The sequence below is a fragment of the Eubalaena glacialis genome, chromosome 4 (assembly GCF_028564815.1).
Source record: "Eubalaena glacialis isolate mEubGla1 chromosome 4, mEubGla1.1.hap2.+ XY, whole genome shotgun sequence".
Taxonomy (NCBI): domain Eukaryota; kingdom Metazoa; phylum Chordata; class Mammalia; order Artiodactyla; family Balaenidae; genus Eubalaena; species Eubalaena glacialis.
In genome coordinates this window covers 173,420,224-173,440,418 of record NC_083719.1, presented here as the reverse complement: position 1 = coordinate 173,440,418, position 20,195 = coordinate 173,420,224, and the positions used below count along the sequence as shown (strand labels likewise).

The 20,195-nt window shown below is 54.5% G+C and overlaps 2 protein-coding genes across 11 annotated transcripts in view; one reads left to right on the top strand and one right to left on the bottom strand.

Moving 5' to 3' along the window:
* Positions 1 to 1,411, bottom strand: part of SUGP2 (SURP and G-patch domain containing 2) — a 30,407-nt gene extending 28,996 nt beyond the window's left edge. For 5 of the 8 annotated variants that reach the window (XR_009700866.1, XR_009700867.1, XM_061190194.1 and 2 more), the window contains exon 1: positions 912 to 1,239. Coding sequence is in view for 3 of the 8 variants with exons in the window: in XM_061190194.1 (XP_061046177.1) it covers positions 912 to 942 (31 nt within the window). In the remaining 5 variants the exon portion in view is untranslated. Of the gene's footprint in view, positions 1 to 450; positions 506 to 859; positions 1,240 to 1,328 lie in introns of those variants that run through there. The other 3 variants (XM_061190197.1, XM_061190195.1, XM_061190196.1) reach the window with 3 other exon arrangements.
* Positions 1,063 to 15,207, top strand: ARMC6 (armadillo repeat containing 6). Of its 3 annotated transcripts, none has more exons than XM_061190199.1 (8): positions 1,063 to 1,460; positions 5,219 to 5,388; positions 6,563 to 6,645; positions 9,484 to 10,057; positions 11,794 to 11,939; positions 12,611 to 12,742; positions 13,117 to 13,254; positions 14,436 to 15,207. In XM_061190199.1, the coding sequence occupies exons 2-8, from the start codon at positions 5,262 to 5,264 to the stop codon at positions 14,646 to 14,648; spliced, it is 1,413 nt and encodes a 470-aa protein (XP_061046182.1). In that variant the 5' UTR covers positions 1,063 to 1,460; positions 5,219 to 5,261; the 3' UTR covers positions 14,649 to 15,207. The 3 variants fall into 3 exon arrangements, with proteins under 3 accessions (XP_061046182.1, XP_061046183.1, XP_061046184.1); XM_061190200.1 differs by having other exon boundaries at positions 1,270 to 1,356; XM_061190201.1 differs by lacking the exon at positions 1,063 to 1,460 and adding an exon at positions 1,483 to 1,555.
* The last annotated feature ends 4,988 nt before the right edge of the window (positions 15,208 to 20,195 follow it).

Here is a 20,195-nt window from a genome sequence, read left to right as displayed (position 1 = left end):
CCAGGTCCTGTTGCAGGGGAGGGACTCCCACAATCCCATTTACTTCTTGCAAGAACCCAATAAAAAAGTGGGTCCTATTATGAATGAAATTACACAAAAATGCAAAAGGGAGATTCAGGCTAAGTGACCCATCCAAGGTCAGCCAGCCCAGACTGAAACCTGGCAAACAGGGCACTGGAAGTGGGGACAAAGCCCTGAAGACTGAGTAGAAAAGGACTGAGAAGCAACACTGAGCAATCCAGTGGCAGTGTCCTTACCCACCAAGATATCCCTTCCATCTTGAAACCTCCAGCCTCAAAACCCAAGTCTGCCCCTGCCTTATAGTCATTTCTTATAACCATCACCCCTTTTCCTATCCTTCAGCCCTTTTCCCGGGGCCCCCTTATTCTCTACTACCGAAGGGCAGGGTCTCCTGGCCAAGTGGCCCGGGATCAATTCAAGTGACCTAACCTTTCCGTGCCTCCGCTTCCCCATCTATGGAATGGGCAGCTCATGATGGGGGTTGCTGTGGGCATGGAACCAGTTAAAAAATGGCAAAGAGCCGGATTCAGCGCCCCGCCGCCGTTATCGCCCCACCAGAGGGGTCGCTCCCGGCTCAGGTTGAATGAATGAACGACCGAACGAATGAACCCCTTCGGGCGCGGCCTGCCTCCTACCGGCCTCCGAGGACGAAGAAAAGGGGGCGTCAGGCCCGGCAGGCCGCAGACAGCCCCCCAGGCCGACCCGGCCGCAACGCGGCCGCCGCGCAGCCAAGGGCCGAGCCCGCTGCGCCATCGTGGAGACCCGGGATTCCCGGGGTCCAGCCCAAAGCCCCCACCCCGGGGCCCATCCGTCGACGACGCCCTGGCCCGGGCCTCACCCCGAGCCCACCGCGCGCAGAGCCGCCCCCGCCGCCGCCTCAGGTTCCTCACCCGCCGCCGCCACCGCGCGAGGCGGGGACATGCAAATGAGCCAACGGTCTCCGCAGCGCCGCGCCGCGCAGGCGCAGGCCGCCGCCGAGCCTTGATGCACAGGCGCAGGCAGCGGCCGCCAAACTCTCTTGCGCAGGCGCACTGCCCCGTCTTCAGGGCGGACACTCCTGAGGCAAAAAATTTCTCTGCCTGGAGCGGCGGCAACGGGAACCGCCCGAAAAAGGAGACAAAGACGCCGCCGCCGCACACCTGTTGGCTCCCTCGGCTTTACCTGCACTCACGGTCACCCTTGGTCACCCCGGGAGCAGTTCACAGGGCTGAGGGAGGCCGAGGCGAGGCGGCGCCAAAGCGCCTGCGCACGTACGGCGGCCGAAAAGGACCAGAGGCGGTACAGCCGGTGACTGCCGCGAACCTCACCGTTTCCCCACGTGGCCGCGAAGACCGGGTGAGGAGCGGTGGCCGCCGAGCCCCCTCGCGCGCGAGGCAGGAAGTGGACGCCGCGGGTTCGGACTAGTGATTGTGGCGCGCCCGTCTGGGACTTGGTTTTGGGTAATGAAAGACTGTGACGAATGCCGCCCAGGGACAAAATCGCCCACTTCCGTGCCCTTCGCTTTTTTTCATTTATTCATTCTTTCACCACCTATGTATGTACTGACTGCCTGCTGCATGTCCGGCCCCATCCTAGGCATTGGGGGGGAAGGTGTTTAACAAAACGGGCCCCAGCTCTCATTCAGGTTAAATATCATTGGGGAGGAGACTAGACAGTAAAAGCAAATAAATAGATGAATCATTTTGCTCCATGTTGAGACAGTATTAAAATACTAAAAGAGAGCGATGCGGTAGGAGAGCGGGGCTGCTTTAAACAAAGTGGTTATGAAGGATGTCCCTTGGGTAGCTGAGAAGAATGAGAAAAGCGGGGAAGCACAGGTGAGAAGGTGTAGGTAGGGAAAGTGCTGGTGAGGGAACTGGGTTTTGTTCTGAGAGGGTTGGGAAGCCACTGCGGGATTTTGAATAGGTGAGTGAGGTGGTCTCTGTGCTTTCAAGTCTCCCTCTGGCTGCCTTGTAGAGCACAGAGGCACGGGGTATGGCAGGGAGGAAGCAGGTTAGGCCACCTGAACCAGGGTGGGTGTGGCAGGTGGAGGAAGATGAATCATTCAGGGTCCCCGGTTTGTCAAGGCACCGTTTTCTTGAGAAGCAGAACCATGGCTTAGAGAGGGAAGCCGGCTGTCAGTTGAGAGCCTTGATAACTCCCTTCCCCTCAGCATGCCTTGGACGCAGCGTGGGGGTCGGTAATGCTGTTTCCTCTCCTGGCCTGGGCTGTTCCCCAGGTGGCTCCCAGATGACCATTCTCAGGCACCATCTTTCTCATGAGCTGTACTTTCATCCCTGTCCCTGCCCCCCACAGGCCTGTGCTGGACCCAGGGGACCCTGAAGGACTGTCCTAAGTGGTGGTTCCAGAGCCAGACACTGACCTCCCCGGCTCAGGGATCTCAGGGCTGAGCAGAGGGAGATTCTTGGGGTGGGGAGGGCAGGGGGGTACCAAGAGTACACAGGCTCTGTCTGAGTAGCTAGGGAAGGCTCCCATGAGGAGGCGGCCTGGAAGGGCTGGTGGAAGCTCCGCAGAGGACCTAGGTGGATGGAAAGTGTTAATGAGACAGGATAGGATCATGGCCAGGCCTCTTGCTGCCTCTCTGAGCTTCAGATTCCTCATCCTTAAAGTAGGCACAATGACATTCCCCTTTAGGACTGTGCTGCTATGACCGAGTGGCCACTCATCAATGGCCCACGTGGGTCTGAAGCATGGCCAGAGTAGCGGAAGCAACGTCTGGTGGCAGAGCCAGAAGCAGAGTCCCTCCAGCAGCATCCAGCCCCTCAGAGCTGGCCAGGAGCACCCCACCACCAGCAGCCTGGGCTCCCCAGTGAGAAATTCTTTATCTTGAAACAGAAAATCCTCATTCTTTTCCTCCACCTTTGATTTGGAAATCCTTAGCAATCCCTAAACAGGCTCCCTGTTCTTCTGGAGAATAAAGAGGGGGATATCTGCAAGGGAGTGAGGTTGAGGTGTTTGATGCCCTTATGTCTGCCACCCCCCAGTAAACTGGCTGAATTACCTCTTAAGCGACAAAGGAAAAGAACAACTAGGTGATGTTTATTGAGCTCTGTGCCAAATCCTGTTCTAAGTGCTTTGTAGAAATTGATGGGTTGAATTTTCACTGCAGCCCTCTAGGTAGATTCTGTGGTTGTCCCTGTGTCACACATGAGAATTGACCAACAGTGAGGTTAAGTGGAGGGCTGGGGATTTGAGCCCCCCTGGCTGGCCCTGGAGCCTGTCCTCCCCCCGACCCCCAGCCCAAGCGTCTGCACAAACACAGATGGAATAATCACATCCTGTGCTGCCTCCACAAAGAGCAGTGAGGGCATGAGTGGCTTGTTTCCCTCACAGCCCAAATTTGCACATTCCCATGCCACGGTCCTAGTGCCCCCATGTGCCTTTGTCCCCCTAACGCACTTTCTGTGCTTTCTATGATGCATGATTCTGGAATGGACTCGGGACCAGAAAAAAACAAAACTGTTTTAAAAGACGGTATTACAACAATCAAAAAAGTCCATCGTGTACTATATGGTAGAAAATAGCATTGTATCAGTGTTAAATTTCTTGTGTTAAATTTCAGTTTTGCGTGAATGTATAAGAGAGTGTCCTCTTCATGCTGACATCTGTAGCAGGAAGGGGTCCCATGACTAGAACACACTCTCATATGTACGTGTCACACACTCGTAGGCGCACACTCACTCACATAGAGAGGTTAACATGGCAAAATGTTAACAATTGGTGAAGCTAGGAGATCCTTCCGCTTATACAGTGCTCCTTGTACTATTCTTGCAACTTTACTATAAGTTTGAAAAGTGATGTATTTTTCATTTTTTAAATTTTTGGCCGTACCGTGCGGCATGACCCCAGTGGTCTTCAGAAGCGTCTTTGCTTTCTGGTCTCACTTGATGCCCCTGGCTTCTCTGGCCCATTTCCTGCCCAGACCTGGAATCAACTCTTACTCCAAGAGCCCTGGCTTCTCTGGTGGGAAATGGTATTTAGAGACCACAGTTGGTGTTCAGGGTGCTGCTCATTGCTGCTGTGGTATCATTTCCTCCAGGCATTTTCGGTTCATATTAATAGAAAATTGGTTATTTGCTCAAGAGAAAATGCATCATGAGTTCATATCATATTTCCAGTTCAAATTTAGGAGTTCTGAGTTTTTACTTCTTTGATTTTATGTTAGAATCTTTTTTCTTTTATGCTCATTCCTAATGATATAAACATTATTACTTATTTGCTACATCTATAATTGTTTCTGAATAACATTTCTAATGTGGTTTCCAATAATATGATTACTGAAAACTGTTGAAGATTTTCTTTTGCAGTTCTATCCTTAGGGTAGATCCCAGTAAGAATATACAGTCATATCACTGTGTTTTAAAATTGCATGAAATGATCTGATCCATATAGAAATACTGTTAGGTTCATGGCTTTCATTTTGCTCTTGATTTTTAGGGATTGCTTTTATTTTTATTTTGGTTATTTTGGCGTATTTCTTTTCCTAATCACATAAAGCATTTAGTTGAGTTCCAAATTCAAACCTGTAAAACAAGGTACGTTAAGAGAGAATAATGCAGCTTCTATTCCTGCTCTCACCATCCTTTTCTCTACCTCCCCTTACAGGTAACTATTTCTATTAGCTTTTGATTTACTTTTCTTTTTATTTATTATCATTTAGTAATAATAATAAATATTAATAGTAACAGTAATAAACATTATTTACTCTTATTATTTAATTAAATAAGTAATTATTTAATATCATTATTTTATTTTATATTTTATTAGTGCAATGGTATGCTATCATATTACTTCATTAGATAAGTACATTTGAAGTACATAACTATATAATAGAGTAATATGTGAATAATATTGTTTATATTGTAATATTATAGTATATTATAATCATACAACATACAACATAATATTATTAAGATATTATTTTATATTTATTTTACTGTTACTACTTTTTACTATAAGGACATACATTATATTAACATTCCCCATTTTTTAGATAAAATATACTGAACTACCTGCCCTTGTCTGTACTTTTAGCTATTCTGTGGATGTTGGGAGACCACCCTTTCCTGTGACTCGGGTTGTAAGAATTTTCCAGGGCGGTTATAGGCTCTGGCTCCTTGGTAGATGCTCCCTAAATGGTAGCCAGGTTCTCATTTGCCCTCTGACCCTTGATGATGCTTACTTCTCACCTTCTCAGCTTGGGAGCAGCTACTGGGTGCCCTTGACCCCACACAGAGGAGATGAAGATGGCCTCCAAGCGCATCACCCAGGAGACCTTTGATGCAGCCGTTCGGGAGAACATCGAGGAGTTTGAGATGGGGCCAGAGGAGGCAGTGAAAGAGGCCGTGGAGCAGTTTGAATCACAAGGTAGGGCGGTGTGGCTTGGTCTCAGCGCTAGTCTGGCTCTTTGCCCAAGAGTCGCCTCCAGTCCACGGCTCTTAATGTGAAAGGAATGGTATCCTGCCATGACCACATCCCTCCTGGCATGACAGCCCTGGGCACTATCTTCTGTCTACACTCTGCCCCAGGCACGCTGGCCACCCACTCCCACCTCGCTGGAGCCCACCCTCCACTTGCCTGGACCTTACCCTGACATCTGCAGGGCTGGGTCCTTCAAGGTGGGTCTCATTTTAACTGTCGCTTCCTTGAAGAGACTTTTCTTGACCACCTCCCGAGAAACCGGGCCACCTGTCTCCCTGCCCCACCTGCACCCCAGCTTGAGTTCATGGAGGCAGGAGGGGTGTTGGTCACCAGCCTCTGGAAACAGGTGGCATGCTCCAGCCAGGCCGTGGAAGAGAGTGGTTAAGAGGGAGCTCTTTGCAATAATGTGGGCAGGGTTAGACCCTGCTAGCCACAGCAGGGACCTCCCCCTTCCCATGACAGGCCGAGGCAAGGGATAAGGGTTATCTGATAGAGGCAGAGGCAGGAAGCTGGGGATGAACACCCTACTCTCCCACTCCTCCTGCCCCTGATCTTGAGTCCGGCTTCCCATTGGCCAAACCCAGTCAGACGCCAGAGGGCAAGGGAGACTGGGGATCCAGCGTTCGAGATCAGAAGCTGGTGTCCCGGGCACAGAGTAGTGTATAGACACTGGACAGGGGCTGGTGGGGCCGTAGACAGGTTCTGCACAGTGGGGGCTTCCTTCGGGGGTGCAGACGAGGCTGGGGATGCAGCCAGGGTGAAGAACAATGGGAGCCCCAAGGGAGAAGGCCATGGGTTCCCCTGCCTTCTCAGCCCACCAGGCAGAGTGTGTCCCTCACTGTGGCGCTGGTGTGTAGCCTCACTACTCCTCTGCTCCCATTGGCTGGACAGGGCAAAGACAGGGCAAAGGTGCAAAGACCCACCCCCAACCCCACACCCCCGTGTGGGCGTGGCTGCTGGGCCCTGCCCAGGCAGGGAGGGAGTGGGGTGGGGAGCTGGGCAGATCCCTGAAGGCCTCCAGAGTAGGGTGGTCCCAGCTGAAGGGACGTGAGGTGTGACTTCAGCAGGCCCATGGGGATGATGGCTGTCACTTGTTTCCTGACTTCCCCATCCCCCGCAGGGGTTGATCTGAGCAACATTGTAAGGATGACGCCGAAAGTCTCTGCGGATGGACCCCAGGAGCCCACACATGACATCCTGCAGGTAGGAGAGGGCAGCCCACGTGGGCCTTACACGCATGGTCCTGCATCACCTCATAACTCTGTCGGGGGCACCCTTTCCCTGGTTCCCAGATGGCAGACACAGATTCAGAAGGTCAGAGCCTACTCAGCAAGCACAGGCAAGCCTGAGTGTGCAACCAGGGCTCCTTGAGTCCATGTGAAAGGGCCTCTCAGGGGCCACTGTGATCTGCCCACCCACCCACATGCCACATTCTGGGATTGGAGCTGCCAGAGTGGACAGGGAGTGGATAGCACTCCAGACGTAAGGGGCGGACAGCATTCATGTTTGTCTTGGTGTTGGGAGCCTTGGGGTTCAGGGCCCCCTGGAGGAGCCTCTCTCTGGCCTCCCAACCACTGAATTTGCTCAGAAAATTGGACAGGAATCCCAGGAAAAGAGAGTGCAATCATAGTAAGACTGTCACTTACTGAGCACCAACTCTTTACTGGCACATTACAGCCCATCCCCTTAGCACTCAAACTGGCCTGCAAGGTAGGTGGTGTCATCTATGGCTTTCTGGAGGGGAAATGGAGGCCCAGAACCTGCCCTTGCTCTCCAGTGACCCAAACAAGGAACGTACAGCTCACAGAGGTTAAGTCCTTTATTTAATGTCAGCCATCAAACTGGATGGATGTAAACTGTTGGTAAAACAGCAGAAGGTTCTAGTTTTTATTGAGAACCGGCTGTGGACTCAGTTCTGTGCCAGGTGCTTTCCTCATGCCGTTTCAGTTATTCGCCCAAAGACACCTGTGAGGGTAGGGTTATCATCCCCATTTAAAGGATGGGAAAATTGAGATCCAAAGAGAAGAAATGATCCCACAAGCCACACAGCATGGAACACCCCCCTCCAAAAAAAAAGGGAGGAGGAGGGGGAGACAGCCGTGGATGTGAACCTAAGGGAAATCATACAGTATCTGTTCTTTTGGAACTGGCTTATTTCACTTAGCATGATGTCCTCAAGGTTCATCCATGTTGTAGTATTTGTGGCTGAATAATAATCCTTTGTATGGTTGAATAATATTCCATTGTATGGCTGCACCACATTTTGTTTATCCATTTGTCCGTTGATGGACACTCGTGCTGTTTCTGCCTTTTGACTGCTATAAATAATGCTGCTGTGAATATGGGTGTACAGATATCTCTTTGAGACCCTGCTTTCAATTCTTTTAGGTATATACCCAGAAGTGGAATTGCTGGATCTCTTGGTTTAATTTTTTGAGGAACCACCATACTGCTTTCCACAGCAGCTGCACCATTTTATATTCCCACCAGTAGTGCACAGGGTTCCAGTTTCTCCACACCCTCACCAACACTTGTTATTTTCTGTTTGTTTTTCTTTTCATAGTAGCCACCTGAATGGGCGTGGTGGTGTCTCATTGTGGTTTTGATTTGATGTTGAACATCTTTTCATGTGCTTAGTGGCCATTTGTGTATCTTCTCTGAAGAAATGTCTATTCAAGTCACACACACAAATAGGTTTTAACCTATTTCTTTCACCTTTTAAAAAATTTTCTTTTTTATTGAAGTAGAGTTGATTTACAGTGTTGGGCCAATTAACCTATTTCTTAATATTCTGTTTCATCATAACATATGTTTAGTTAAGTCCACAAATCAGAGCTCAGCGAGGGTTGGCTGACAGGCATTCTTGACTTTCATGGCAGTCGAGGCCAAATCAAAGTACTTTGGGCTGATGGTACCTGTAGACCCACCCTCTCCAGGGCTGGATGCAAATGATGTCATAAGCTCCAGGGGCATGGGTTCATCTTGGGCTCAAGCTGAGACAGGTCCTCAGGTCAGGGCATTGAGTGGCCACTAGATTTGTGTGCCCTATTCAAATTGTCTTCTTTCATTATAAGCTTGTTCTCCAAGGGCTTAGAGTTGAACATGGGTAAACCAACCGTGTGTACAGCATGGTTTCATTTGGCAGGTGCTCAGTAAATATTTGTGGAGTGAATGAGAGAGATGAACAGGAGGTATATGATATGGGCAGGACTGGTAAAGGTGGCTTTCACCTTCCTTAGAGAGCTAGCCATTGGTGGGTATGTCAGTTAGTTATGACTGCATAACAAACAACCCAAGGGGAATTCCCTGGCAGTCCAGTGGTTAGGACTCCGTGCTTTCACTTCTGTGGGCCCGGGTTCGATCCCTGGTCGGGGAACTAGGATTCTGCAAGCCACATGGCACGGCCAAAAAACAACAACAACAAACAACCCAAAACAATAGCCATTTTATTGTTTTTGATGATTTTGCTGGGTTGACTGATGTCAGCTGGATGGTTCTTCTGCTGGTCTCACTTGGGGGCCTCTCATGCAATGGCAGCTAGAGCTAGAATGTTTAATGTCTGTACTTGTGTGTGTGGCTCCTTGTCAGGGACACTGAGATGGCAGGGCCTCTCTCTTCCTCTCTCCCTCTCCCTCCCTCCCTCCCTCCATGGCCTCTCAAGCTCAGTGGGGACTTCCCTGGTGGTCCAGGGGCTAAGACTCCATGCTCCCAATGCGGGGGGCGGGGGCCGGGTTCAATCCCCGGTCAGGGAACTAGATCTCACATGCCACAACTAAGAGTTCGCATGCCGCAACTAAAGATCCCACGTGCTGCAACTATAAGATCCTGCATGCCGCAACTAAGACCCAGCACAGCCAAATAAATATTAAATAAATAAATAAATAAAAGCACAGGTGTGGAAGCTGCCACAGCTGGAACTAGCCCCACAGAACTTCCACCAAGGCCCAGATCCCACACGAGGGAATCCCACAGGGGTGCAGCACTGTCGCTGTGACCGTCTTTGGACTGAGCTGACACTGAGGTTTCTCCCATGTCCCTTAGGCCCTGGATGACCTGCAGGAGTCCGTGGCCCGCTCTCACCCCCAGGAGGTGTCAGCACACCTTGCCCGCTTTTGCGAGCAGTGCAAGCAGCAAAAGGCCTGCCGCTTCTTGGCAGCCGAGAAAGGGGCCTACCCCATCCTCCTCGCCACCTGGAAGTTGGCCGCAGCAGGTGACCAGAGTCTCCTGCTCCAGGCCCTCAATGCCCTGTCAGCCCTGACTGATGGCCAGCCCGATCTCTTGGACACGCAGGGCCTGCAGCTCCTGGTGGCCACGCTGGCCCAGAATGCTGACTCGGCCAACGTGACCTGCTCGGGGATCCGCTGTGTGCGCCACGCCTGCCTGAAGCACGAGCAGAACCGGCAGAGCCTGGTGAAGGCCGGCGTGCTACCCCTGCTGACTGGCGCCATTGCCCGGCACAGCTGCTGTGCCGACGTGGTCAGGGAGGCCTGCTGGGCCCTACGCATCATGACCTTTGACGATGACATTCGTGTGCCCTTCGGCCGTGCCCATGACCATGCCAAGATGATCGTGCAGGAGAATGGAGGCTTGAAGGTGCTCATTGAGGCCGCCAAAGGTAGGAGCAGGTGTGGCAAGAGTGAGAGTCAGGGTTTAGGACTGCTTCAGGTCTGGCTGGCTCTGGGCACCACTTGTATTTGTCAGCTTGGTCCCACCTGCATGGCAGCCCTAGCATAACTGTCCTTACTCTTAGTTGCTCCAGGAGAGTTCCAAGCCAGCGCTCATTGGCCCAGACCACATCCCATGCTCATCTCTAGAACCATTTGGGGAGGGGGCTTGGCTCTGTCCAGCAACACAGACTGAGAGTGGAAAAGAGGGCTCCTCAAAGGGAAAAATAAGGGTGCTGTTTCCCGAAGATGGGGGAGTGTTGCTGGCACTCACTGTGGCCGCTCCCAGGCAGAGGTTTACACTTTGGTTCATACTTGGCCGCCCATTCTTGTGCATGTCCATGTGCCTGACTCTGGGGTGACCCTGATGAGGCAGCCAAGGGAGGTCACAACACTGACGTTTGGGCACCAAAGCCCCTGACCTCTGTCCACTGCACCCACTGGAAAAGGCCTGACTGGGGTCTGGTGCACAGAAGGTGCTAGAAGAATGAGTTCCCCTTTCCAGCCTGCCCTGTGGCTCTGGCTCTCTCGCCAGGCCTGTGTGTGCGACTCTGGCCCTGTCTGTGGGGGAGTAGGGCCTGCCTCAATCTCCCCTCCACACCTCCAGAGAGGGTGAAAACCAGCTGCAAAGTTGGGCTGCTTTTCCGAGGGGTGCTTTGCATCTTCCTTGTTTATTTACAGGAGCTCCTATCAGTGAGAGTGCTACCACAGAGACAGAACCAGTAGGGTGTGTGTGTGTGTGTGTGTGTGTGTGTGTATTTTTGTATATGTATGTATACATATATACGTGTATATATGTATATATAGAGAGAGATTTATTGCAAGGTATTTGTTCATGTGGTCATGGGGCTTTTGAATCTGAAATCTGTGAAGCGGGCCGGAGGCTTGGGCAGGAACCAACACTGTACTCTGCCGGCAAGCTTCTTCCTCTTCAGGGAGACCTCAGTTTCCCTCTTAAGGTCTTTGGCTGATTAGATGAGGCCCACCCAGACCATCGAGGGTCATTTCCTTTACTTGAAGTCAGCTGGTCGTGGATGTACCACATCTAGAGAATGCCTCCACGGCACACCCGGATTAGTATTCATGGAGTCACTGGGGACTGTGGCCTGGCCAGGGGGCCCTATAAACGACCATCACTGAGCTCTGTGTCATTATGGCTCTCCGTGCCCCCCTGCTAACTCCCTAACTCTCCTCCCCCCATCATTCTCAGTCATGCCTCTCCTCCCTGGTGCCTCTGAGCTTTGTCTTCAGCATCTGTGTTTAATTTTGCTCAGGTCAACTCTATCCATATGTCCCTCTGCAGCTTCTAGGTGTCCTGTTGCAGTTAGAAAGGTCGTTCCCTACCCAAGATCATAAAAATAGTCTCCGATGTCTTATTATAGCACTATTATGGTTTTCTTTTTTTAGCCGAGATCATCAGTTGGTCTGGAATTTATCTGGGGCACAGTGGAGGGGAAGGTACAGTCCTGTGTCTTCCCCCGCAGCCAGCAGGGGGCACTGCAGGCCCAGGCAGCACCCCGCACCTTGTGGTCCCTGGGGCCCTCCTGGTACAGGCGGCCACCCGGCCAGGCAGAGGGGCCAGGCCTCGCTGGTGGAGCGGGATTCGGGATTCCTCCCAGGACTACTGGCTCGGAGCCTGGGCTGGTTTTCTCTCTCCTCACCCCAGCGGTTCCTCCTACATCTACAGCGTTCCCCGACAACCCCAGCATCCTGAGTGATATCTGCAGCACCCTGTCCCGCCTGGCTGTCCGCAACGAGTTCTGCCAGGAGGTCGTCGACCTCGGGGGCCTCAGTGTCCTGGTGGCCCTGCTGGCCAGCTGCAGTGACCACCAGGTGGGCGTCCAGAGCTGTCTTAGGGTGTGAAGTCCCCTCGCCTGAGTTTCACTCTGTCATTTCTCTTGACACCTGGGGAAGGCTCCGGGCCTCCCAGTGAACTTTGCCCCTCTAGGCCCTGATCAGCCAGCCAGGCTTGAGTCAGAACACGCTGGCCCTGTCTGCTGAACCCAGATCCAAAGATCAGTTTTCACTTCTCATGACCCATGAGAAGGACCTCAAATTTAGGGGGAAAACAAACCCACCCACTCTCTCTCACTGTCCTTTAGTGGTGGGGGGGCTGGTCCAGACCCCAGCTCAGGTGTGTGATGCTTCGGTGAGGCCATTCTGCTCGCTGGCCTGAGCCAGCCACATGCCTCTCTGTGTGTGTTTTGGCGGGGGGGTGGGGTGGGGGGGTTGAAGTCATCCAGACGCCTCGCCTGGATGCAGGTGGCCTGAACCACAGGGTCCACTTCCCTGAGCCTCCCCTGCCTTCTCTATACAGCAAGTGATGAATAACCCTGCTCTTCCATGCCAGCTGCACACCCCGGGGTGGCCCCACCTGTGTTCAGACAGCAGACATTGAAACAGCCCCAGACCCTCCCTCGAGACACAGCCAAGCAGTTAATGCCTGGATGCCTCTCAGGAGAGGGGTGTGGCCGGGTGTGACCCGTGCATTGCCCTCTCTTCAGGACCTTGTGAAGCAAGTGCTGAGCGCCCTGAGGGCTATCGCAGGCAACGATGATGTGAAGGATGCCATTGTCCGCGAAGGCGGGACAGAGTCCATTGTGTCCGCCATGACCCGGCACCTGGCCAGTCCCCAGGTACCCACCCCAGGGCAGGGGGAACACACGAGGTGGGGCTGAATGGCTGGACTCCCAGATCAGTATCTGTATCTACATAACGGTCTTTCCCATCTCCCGAAGCAGGGCCAGGCCTAGGGTGAGGTCAGCGAGCAAGAGGCTGGGGGCAGGGTGAGTGAGGGCCGGGGTGGGGCGAGCCAGGGGCCTGGGGTGAGACCATCACCCCTAAGAGCTGGTTTGATGCACCTGGTGTCGTTTCTGTTACTTCTGGTCCAGTACACACGTGGACTGACAGCGGTCTGTCCAGGTGAGGTTGCAGGGCACTCACCTGGGGAGCTGGTGACAGTGGGGGTCTGTCTGCCTCCTCTCAGCCATCCCTGTGACCCACCCCGCAGGTGTGTGAGCAGAGCTGCGCGGCCCTGTGTGTCCTGGCACTGCGCAAGCCAGAGAACAGCCGGATCATCGTGGAGGGCGGCGGGGCCCTGGCTGCACTGCAGGCCATGAAGGCACACCCGCAGGAGGCTGGCGTGCAGGTAGGCGTGGGGGACAGGAGGAGGGGACGGGAGCCTGGCGTGCACGTTGCCGGGGGCGGGAGGGGGAGGGTGCAGGTCCTCTTTGTCCCTGTCCCATCCCCATCATGACCCAAGGCTCCAGGGTCTCCTTCCTTCTCAGCCCCTGATGTCCTGCGTCTACTTCCCACCTTCCAGAAATGTGCTGAATTCTGCCCGCTGCTATCTTCTTTGCTCTTCTTGCATTTGCTCTTTTCCTTTCCTAACAGTCTCTTTAGAGGGATCTGAGGAGGAGGAGGAGCTGTGGGGACCAGCAGCTGGGGATCTGCTGGGGTTTGGGAAAGGTTCCCTGCCCCACCTTAGGCTGCTGCTTTGTGTTTTGCATGTGGGGCCACTGTCCACGCCTTGCTGGGGAGTCAGCAGAGGTGAAGTGTAGACAGGGCGATGCGCAGCCCTGCCAGAAACCCACACTCCTCCCTGCAGCAGCCCCCAGGGCGCTCCCTGCCTCCCACCTTTCATACCCTCCCATCACAGGGGCCTCCCTGTTGGTCCTGAGACACACCAGGCTTGGTCCCACTGGGGACCTTTGCTCCCTCCTCCAGGATGCTGTGCCCTTGGCTGGCCCATCACCTTGTCCACTCCTGACCACCCCGGCCGGGCGGGCCCTCACACCTCACCTGCTTCTCACCTGTTCTCCCACTGGTGGTGGATGCCATGTTGGGGTGCTTCTCAGCACCCACCCCCGGCAGAGACACGGAGCACAAATGCCGACTGAATGAATAACAGTATAATTGACAGATGGACCCTGTACACAACCCCACTTTTCCCACTGTTTCCCTGCCCTCAACCCCACTTTTCCCACTGTTTCCCTGCCCTCCTCCCCTGCCGCCCGGCCAGCATCAGGGGATGTTGCTCTGAGACTTTGGGTCTTGCACCTGAGGGACCAGCCCCACCTGCCAAGCACTTGGCTACCCTGAGCTTTAGTCTCCTCACCTGGGAGCTGGGGTGATTAGCCCCACCTCCAGGGCTGCCAAGAGGATGAAGTGGAGGCATGAGTCTAGCCTGATGAGTCATAGTGTAGGCACCTGCTGAATGTTGGCTGCAGCCATGTTGTCTTATGATGAGGACTCCGAGGTCAGAGTGGACCCCACCCCTGGCTCCCACCTGCTGGCTCACAGCCACTCGCCTTCTGCTCTCCCTTCTAGAAACAGGCCTGCATGCTGATCCGAAACCTGGTGGCTCGAAGCCAGACCTTCTCACAGCCCATCCTGGACCTGGGGGCTGAGGCACTCATCTCGCGGGCCCGTGCCACCCATCACGACTGTGAGGACGTGGCCAAGGCCGCCCTGAGGGACCTGGGCTGCCACGTCGAGCTCCAAGAGCTGTGGACTGGCCAGAAGGGTAACCTGGCACCATGACCCCAGGCTCAGTGTGAGCTGTGACTGGGTGAGTCATGTGACTCAGGAACAGCTGGGGAGAGGGTGGGGGCAGGAATCATGTCCTGCTACTCTGCCTCCAGATTCCTCCCCCATTAACAGGAAGTGTTTTCTGATGGGTACCAAGCATTGGCCAGGGGGTGGGAAGGGAGCATTAGTGAGGTGCCTAGCAGAAAGCAGCCCCTGGGTCCCGGCCTCCCCGCATGCTGTTCCGCTCACCGGCTGACGGCCTTGGCTTCATCCATCCTGTGCCACCCAACCCCACTGCCCTTTCCTAGTAGAGGCGCCCCCTCAGCATTGCTTAGGGCCAAAGGTCTGTCTGAAACCTGGAAACCATACTGGCCAATCTCAAAGCAGGGCAGGGATCCCACTTCTGTTCCTACAAGTCCGTTCTCATCCCTGCTACTGCTTCTCTCACCTGTAAAATGGATCACAGATGCCTTGCTGTGCTGAACAGAGGGCAGGGACCAAGGCTCGTTTGTCTCCAGGTGTCCCAGGCCAGCCAGTGATGCCTGGTAATAAAGGACTGTTGGTTGATCAATGGAAGGGTCTCTTCCGTAGCACCATGTGGCATGGGAGCCACAGCCAGTGGCCTCAAAGAACAGGGGAGAGGGGTGCATGTTTGGGGAGGTCGTGTGTTCACTGAGGAAAGTGAAGGGGTTTTGAGAGCAGCCTGGGATGTATGATTCACTGTCACCCTCAGAGGGGTGGGCTGCTGGGGTCATTGTCAGACTTGGGATCCAAGGGTGCCAAGGTTGCTGTTCCTCAATGTGCATTGACTTTCGGGGGCTAGAGTGCTCAGTGTCTAGCCCCCACCCAGCTCTGTGGCCTTGAGCTGGTGACCTAACCTCTCTGAGCCTTGATTTGCTCCTCCGTAAAGCAGGGAGAGGGGAGGGGATAGAGCCCCCTCCGAAGGGTGTTGGAGCAGAGCTGGGCACATGGGAGACACCTGACCGTCTAGCTTTAGCACCCGAGTCACCCCAGGAGAACCGTCCTGCACTCTCCCACCTGGCCACGTGGAGGTCCTCACTCACTGGCTGGTTTGGGCAGCCTGGCTTCCCTCTCTGAGGCTCAGTTTCCCCATCTGTAAAGTGGGCATCACTGTCGCTGCCCCCAGTGCCCATCCTCGCCAAGTGTCTTGGAGGGGTCGCCAGGCAGCGGTGCCTGGCAGACCCCAGCTCTCCTTCTCTGCATTCACCCTTGGGGTCATGTTGTGGTCACCTGGCAGCTCGTGCATCCCGCGTGGCCCAGTCAGGGTCAGGGCAGCCTCAGGCCCCCTGGTGGGCTCCAGGCGCCATGCCTGACACCTCCAGCTCACACATTAGGAGCCCTTCTCACCTCTCGGAGTCCCCACCCCACTACAGGTCATTCACCTCCTCTAGGCTGAAGAATGTCTTGAGTTCAGTCCTTGACATCAGCTCAGGCCCTTGCCCAGAAGGCTTCTGGTTTCTGTGGAAGTTGGCCCATGCAAATAGCTATGGGGGGAGCATCACCCTGGTCCCACCTTCCTGTGGTGTCCAAACCTCCTCCACCCCTGGATGGGTGGGGCCCTGCCAGCTCAGTGGGGCTGATGAGAACCTCTGACCCCGTCACCCGGCCCTGACCTCCCTCACTAGGGACTCAGCCACACCTGCTCCAGGTTGCCCCGACTTGACTTCTAGGTTGGCCACCCATGTGACCTTGGGTCATTCCTGTGACCTTGGAGCAGTCCTCGGGCCCCGTGAGCATCATGTTTCTTCATCTGTCTCGTGGGGGGGTGGGGTGGGTACTACTAGTCCATTTCTGGGGAAGTCTGAGGTGCCAGCCCTGTAATTCCTGCCTCAGCTCTGCTCTCAACCTGCCTGTGGCTCCCCATTGCCCTCCCCATAAAACCAAACTGTCCTCCAGGCCCTACCCACCTCCCACCCACATCTTCCCCATGCTCCCCTTTAATCACAGTTCCAGTCACTCCAGCCTCCCCACCTCAGGGCCTTTGCACATGTTGTACGCTGCATGGAGCATCCTTCCCCAGCCCTACCTGTGGCCAGCTCCTTCCTGGCACCAGGTTCCAGATCACACATTGCCTTCTCAGAGATTCCCTATTCTTCCCCTGCCCTGGCACCACCACCCGCCGCCCCCCTCCCCCCCCCCACCACCAATCACCACTTGTGCTGTGTCCTTGATCTCTGACCCCATCTAAGGTCACCTCACTTGTGGGCTTCTCTCCTTTGTCTGCCCCTCCCCCCCCGTCCATGAGCTCCATATGGGCAGGCTCCTGGGTCCCCGCTCTGCTCCAGTTTCCCATAAATGTTTTTGAATGTACACCTGAGTAAATTAATAGGTACGCAGGGTGGTTGGAGGGAAGGCCTCTGCCCCTGCAGCCCCAGTCCCCTCCCCTGGGCTTCCAACCAGCCTTCCTACAGCTGCAGGCTTCTTCCAGGAGGGGTGGCTCCTGCTTATCAGTCCTCCCCACCTTGCCTGAGGGTGTCTTCAGTCCTCCCCACCTTGCCTGAGGGTGTGGGTCAGGGCCTGTTTGGACATCCCCAGGCTGGGTGAGGCCCCGCCTCCAGCTGAAGACCCCACAATTCACTGAGGTCCACCAGGCCTGTGTTCCAGTCCCTCCTCTGCCACCTCAGGTGAGCCTCTGCCTCCTCACCTGGAAATGAGCTAAGTGTGTCACTGCACAGGGCCACAGCAAGGCCTGGTTCAGGGGATGCCTGGCACAGAGCACTGTTTTAAGGAGTGCTTGCCATCCTGTCCTTGTTTTTGACACGGAAACATGGGCTAAGGGGGAAACCGCTACAAGGGAGGGGTCAGCACATTCAGTTCTGCCTCTACTGTTGTGTGCTTTTCGAGGAGGGGCCTGACCTCTCTGAGCCTCCGGGAGGCTGAGTGAGGCTGCCTTTGAATCAGTTAGTCTTGACTGTCGTCTCTGTTAAGGATGTGTCCCTCCAGCCAGGGAAGGGCCCAGCGACCTGGGAAAGGAACACTGTTGCTTTTTCACTGTGAACACATTTGAGAGGCAGGGTCTGTGAACCCCATTTTCCAGATGAGAAACAGACTCTTCGGCATTCAAGGGGCCGAGATGGGATGAGAACCTGGCTCGGCCTGCCTCCATGCCCCTCCTCTGTTGCCAGCGTTGCTAACATGACCTTGGGCAAATGGCTCTCTAGCCTCGGTTGATTAAGCCCTGTCACCGTGCCCAGGCCTGGCTCACGGCCATCGTGTCAGATGATTCCTGGGATTCCTGAGAAGTAGTGGGAACTGGCGGTGCAGAGAGTCAGTGTCCTGCCCAGGGGAAGCCAGGCAGACAGGGAAAAGCTGGGATCCCCTGGGCACCCTCACCAGGTACAGCCGAGGTGCCCATGATGGGGGGGTGTCAGTTGCTGATGCCAAGAGGCACTGCCTGCCATTGTTGGGAGGTGGCAGGGAGGTTGGCCAGCACCAGCTTGCTGATGAGCGAACAGAAGCCAGAGCCCAGCCAGCGCCACTGGCACCATCAGGAGAGGCAGCCCAGTGCTGGGCCACTGCCTGACACTTGCCTCAGTTGGCACTGTCCCTGGGGGTACTGTGAGACCTTCCAGGAGCTTACTGCCTCCCTCACAGGACCTGGCAGGTGGGTGCTGCAGGTGGGGACTCCTCCAGTATAAATATCTCCCTCTTTGGGTGGCAAACCACGCCCATAGTTGGTCTGTGTCTACATTCCATCAAGTGCTATTTACAGAGAGGGAAACAGAGGCCCCGAAAAGAACAGTTTATCCAACCAACACTCAGCAAGCACTTGCTGTAGACCAACACGTTTGTGGTTTGCTTCCATTCATTTCGCTAATGCTCCCATCAACCCTGGGAGCTACTTGGAGAAACTGAGGCAGGGAGTTTGAGTCACTTGCTGAAGGTCCTGTCGCCAGCAAGTCAGGAAGAGCAGGGATTCAAACCCAGCCCCAGGCCCTTCCAGCAAGAAACAGCGGTTGCACGAAGCTCAGTTTTCCCATCTGCAAAGTGGGCACCATCACCCCTATCTGGAAGTCAGGTCATGAGATGGTGTTTGAGAAGTGCCTGGCTCAGCAAAGACCTGACACCCAGTAGGTGTTCAGCACTCAGCTCCTCTTCTCCAGAGGGCAGAATGGAGACTAGGGCCTGGAAGTTGCAGGGAAGCCAACCAAGTTGGGAGATATTTGAGAGGAGGCTCAGGTGGGAATATCCTGGGAATATCAGGAGGCAGATGGTAGCCCCAGGCTAGTTACTCCCACTTGTGAGCCCCCCATTGTTTCCTCACAGGGGCCCTTTGAGAAGTTATAGATTACGCACTTAGCAGGGGGCTTGCACAGCCCTGAAATGTGAGCCATTATTAGGGTCTAGCTCAGCCTTGCTCCCTCTCAGGATTCCTTGGTTCTGAACTTGATCTCCACCAACCCCAGCCCACACCTAGAGGAAATAAGAGCCAGTATCTGGGAACATATGTAATCCTCTCTGCCCTAGCACTTGGTGAGTCAGAGAACAGGGTGGGCTTGGGGGAGGTGCCAATGACACAGCCTAGCACTGGACAGCAGCTGCCTCCCTATCTGCAAAGAATCCCATGACCCCGCACCTCACAGAAAAGCTGGGCTCACAGGCCAGATGGGACCTGCAGTGGGTCAAAGGCTTTCACCAGAAGGTCAAGGTGAGGGCTGGAATATAAATTCTCCCAGGGGAGAAGCCCCAGAGAGGAAAGATGAAGGTGTAGGAATCATTGTCCCATGAGGAAACTGAGGCTCACAAGTGCCTTGCTCAAGGTTATGCAGTCAGTGGCTGGACAAGTATTCAAACCCTAGTCACTCAGGGCCCCAGTGGCTGTGCTCTGACACTGCCTTACCCCTTTTCCAAAAAGCAGGCTACTTTGGGCCTGCTGACCTGCAGTGTGACCAGGGGCAAGGAACTTGACCTCTCTGTGCTCTGATTTCTGTAAAATGGGGCCAGTGGTCTCTTTGACCTCATGGGCTTGTGGTTAGGATTCGGTTAATTCACCAAAGGTTTAGCAGGGAGGTGGCCCCGATAGGGAGGTCATTTGATCCTGTGGAGGAGAAAGCTTGAACTCAGAGAAGTCAAACATTTCCAGAAAATCACAAAGTGCGTAAGTAGGATTCCACCTATTTCCACGTGTTCGCACTACCCGGAGCTGCAGCTGAGTGACCTCCAGCGAGTCTCTGCCCTCTCCGTATCATTTGCAGGGGAACAGCGGGTAGTGAGGAGATGAAGAATTATCCACGAGTCCTTCAGCCGTGATGGCCAAGCTCAGGGCCCAAGTTGGAGGTCCTGCTTCTGCGCTGGGTGGCCCGAGGGTCTGACTTCGCCACAGCCTCAGGGGACCCTGCGCGTGACCCCCGAGGCCACCTCCGGGCACCGCGCTCAGGGCCAAACTCTGCACCTCCTTTGCTCCAAGTCTTGTCCAGGGCGCACGGCCCCTACGATTGGCCGCCGGCCCTGCCCGTCTTTAGCTTCGCAGCCAATCTCCGTCGCTCTCCGGGCTACGCCCTCCGTTCCTCTTGCGCCAGTAGCGCCAGCTTCTTCGGA

Bases quoted from the DNA above. Each gene is read 5' to 3' on its own strand.
- ARMC6 (XM_061190199.1), top strand. From the start codon at position 5,262: ATGAAGATGGCCTCCAAGCGCATCACCCAGGAGACCTTTGATGCAGCC. The intron at 11,940-12,610 runs GTGGGCGTCCAG...CCCTCTCTTCAG, and splicing joins CCAGCTGCAGTGACCACCAG to GACCTTGTGAAGCAAGTGCT. The intron at 12,743-13,116 runs GTACCCACCCCA...CCCACCCCGCAG, and splicing joins GGCACCTGGCCAGTCCCCAG to GTGTGTGAGCAGAGCTGCGC.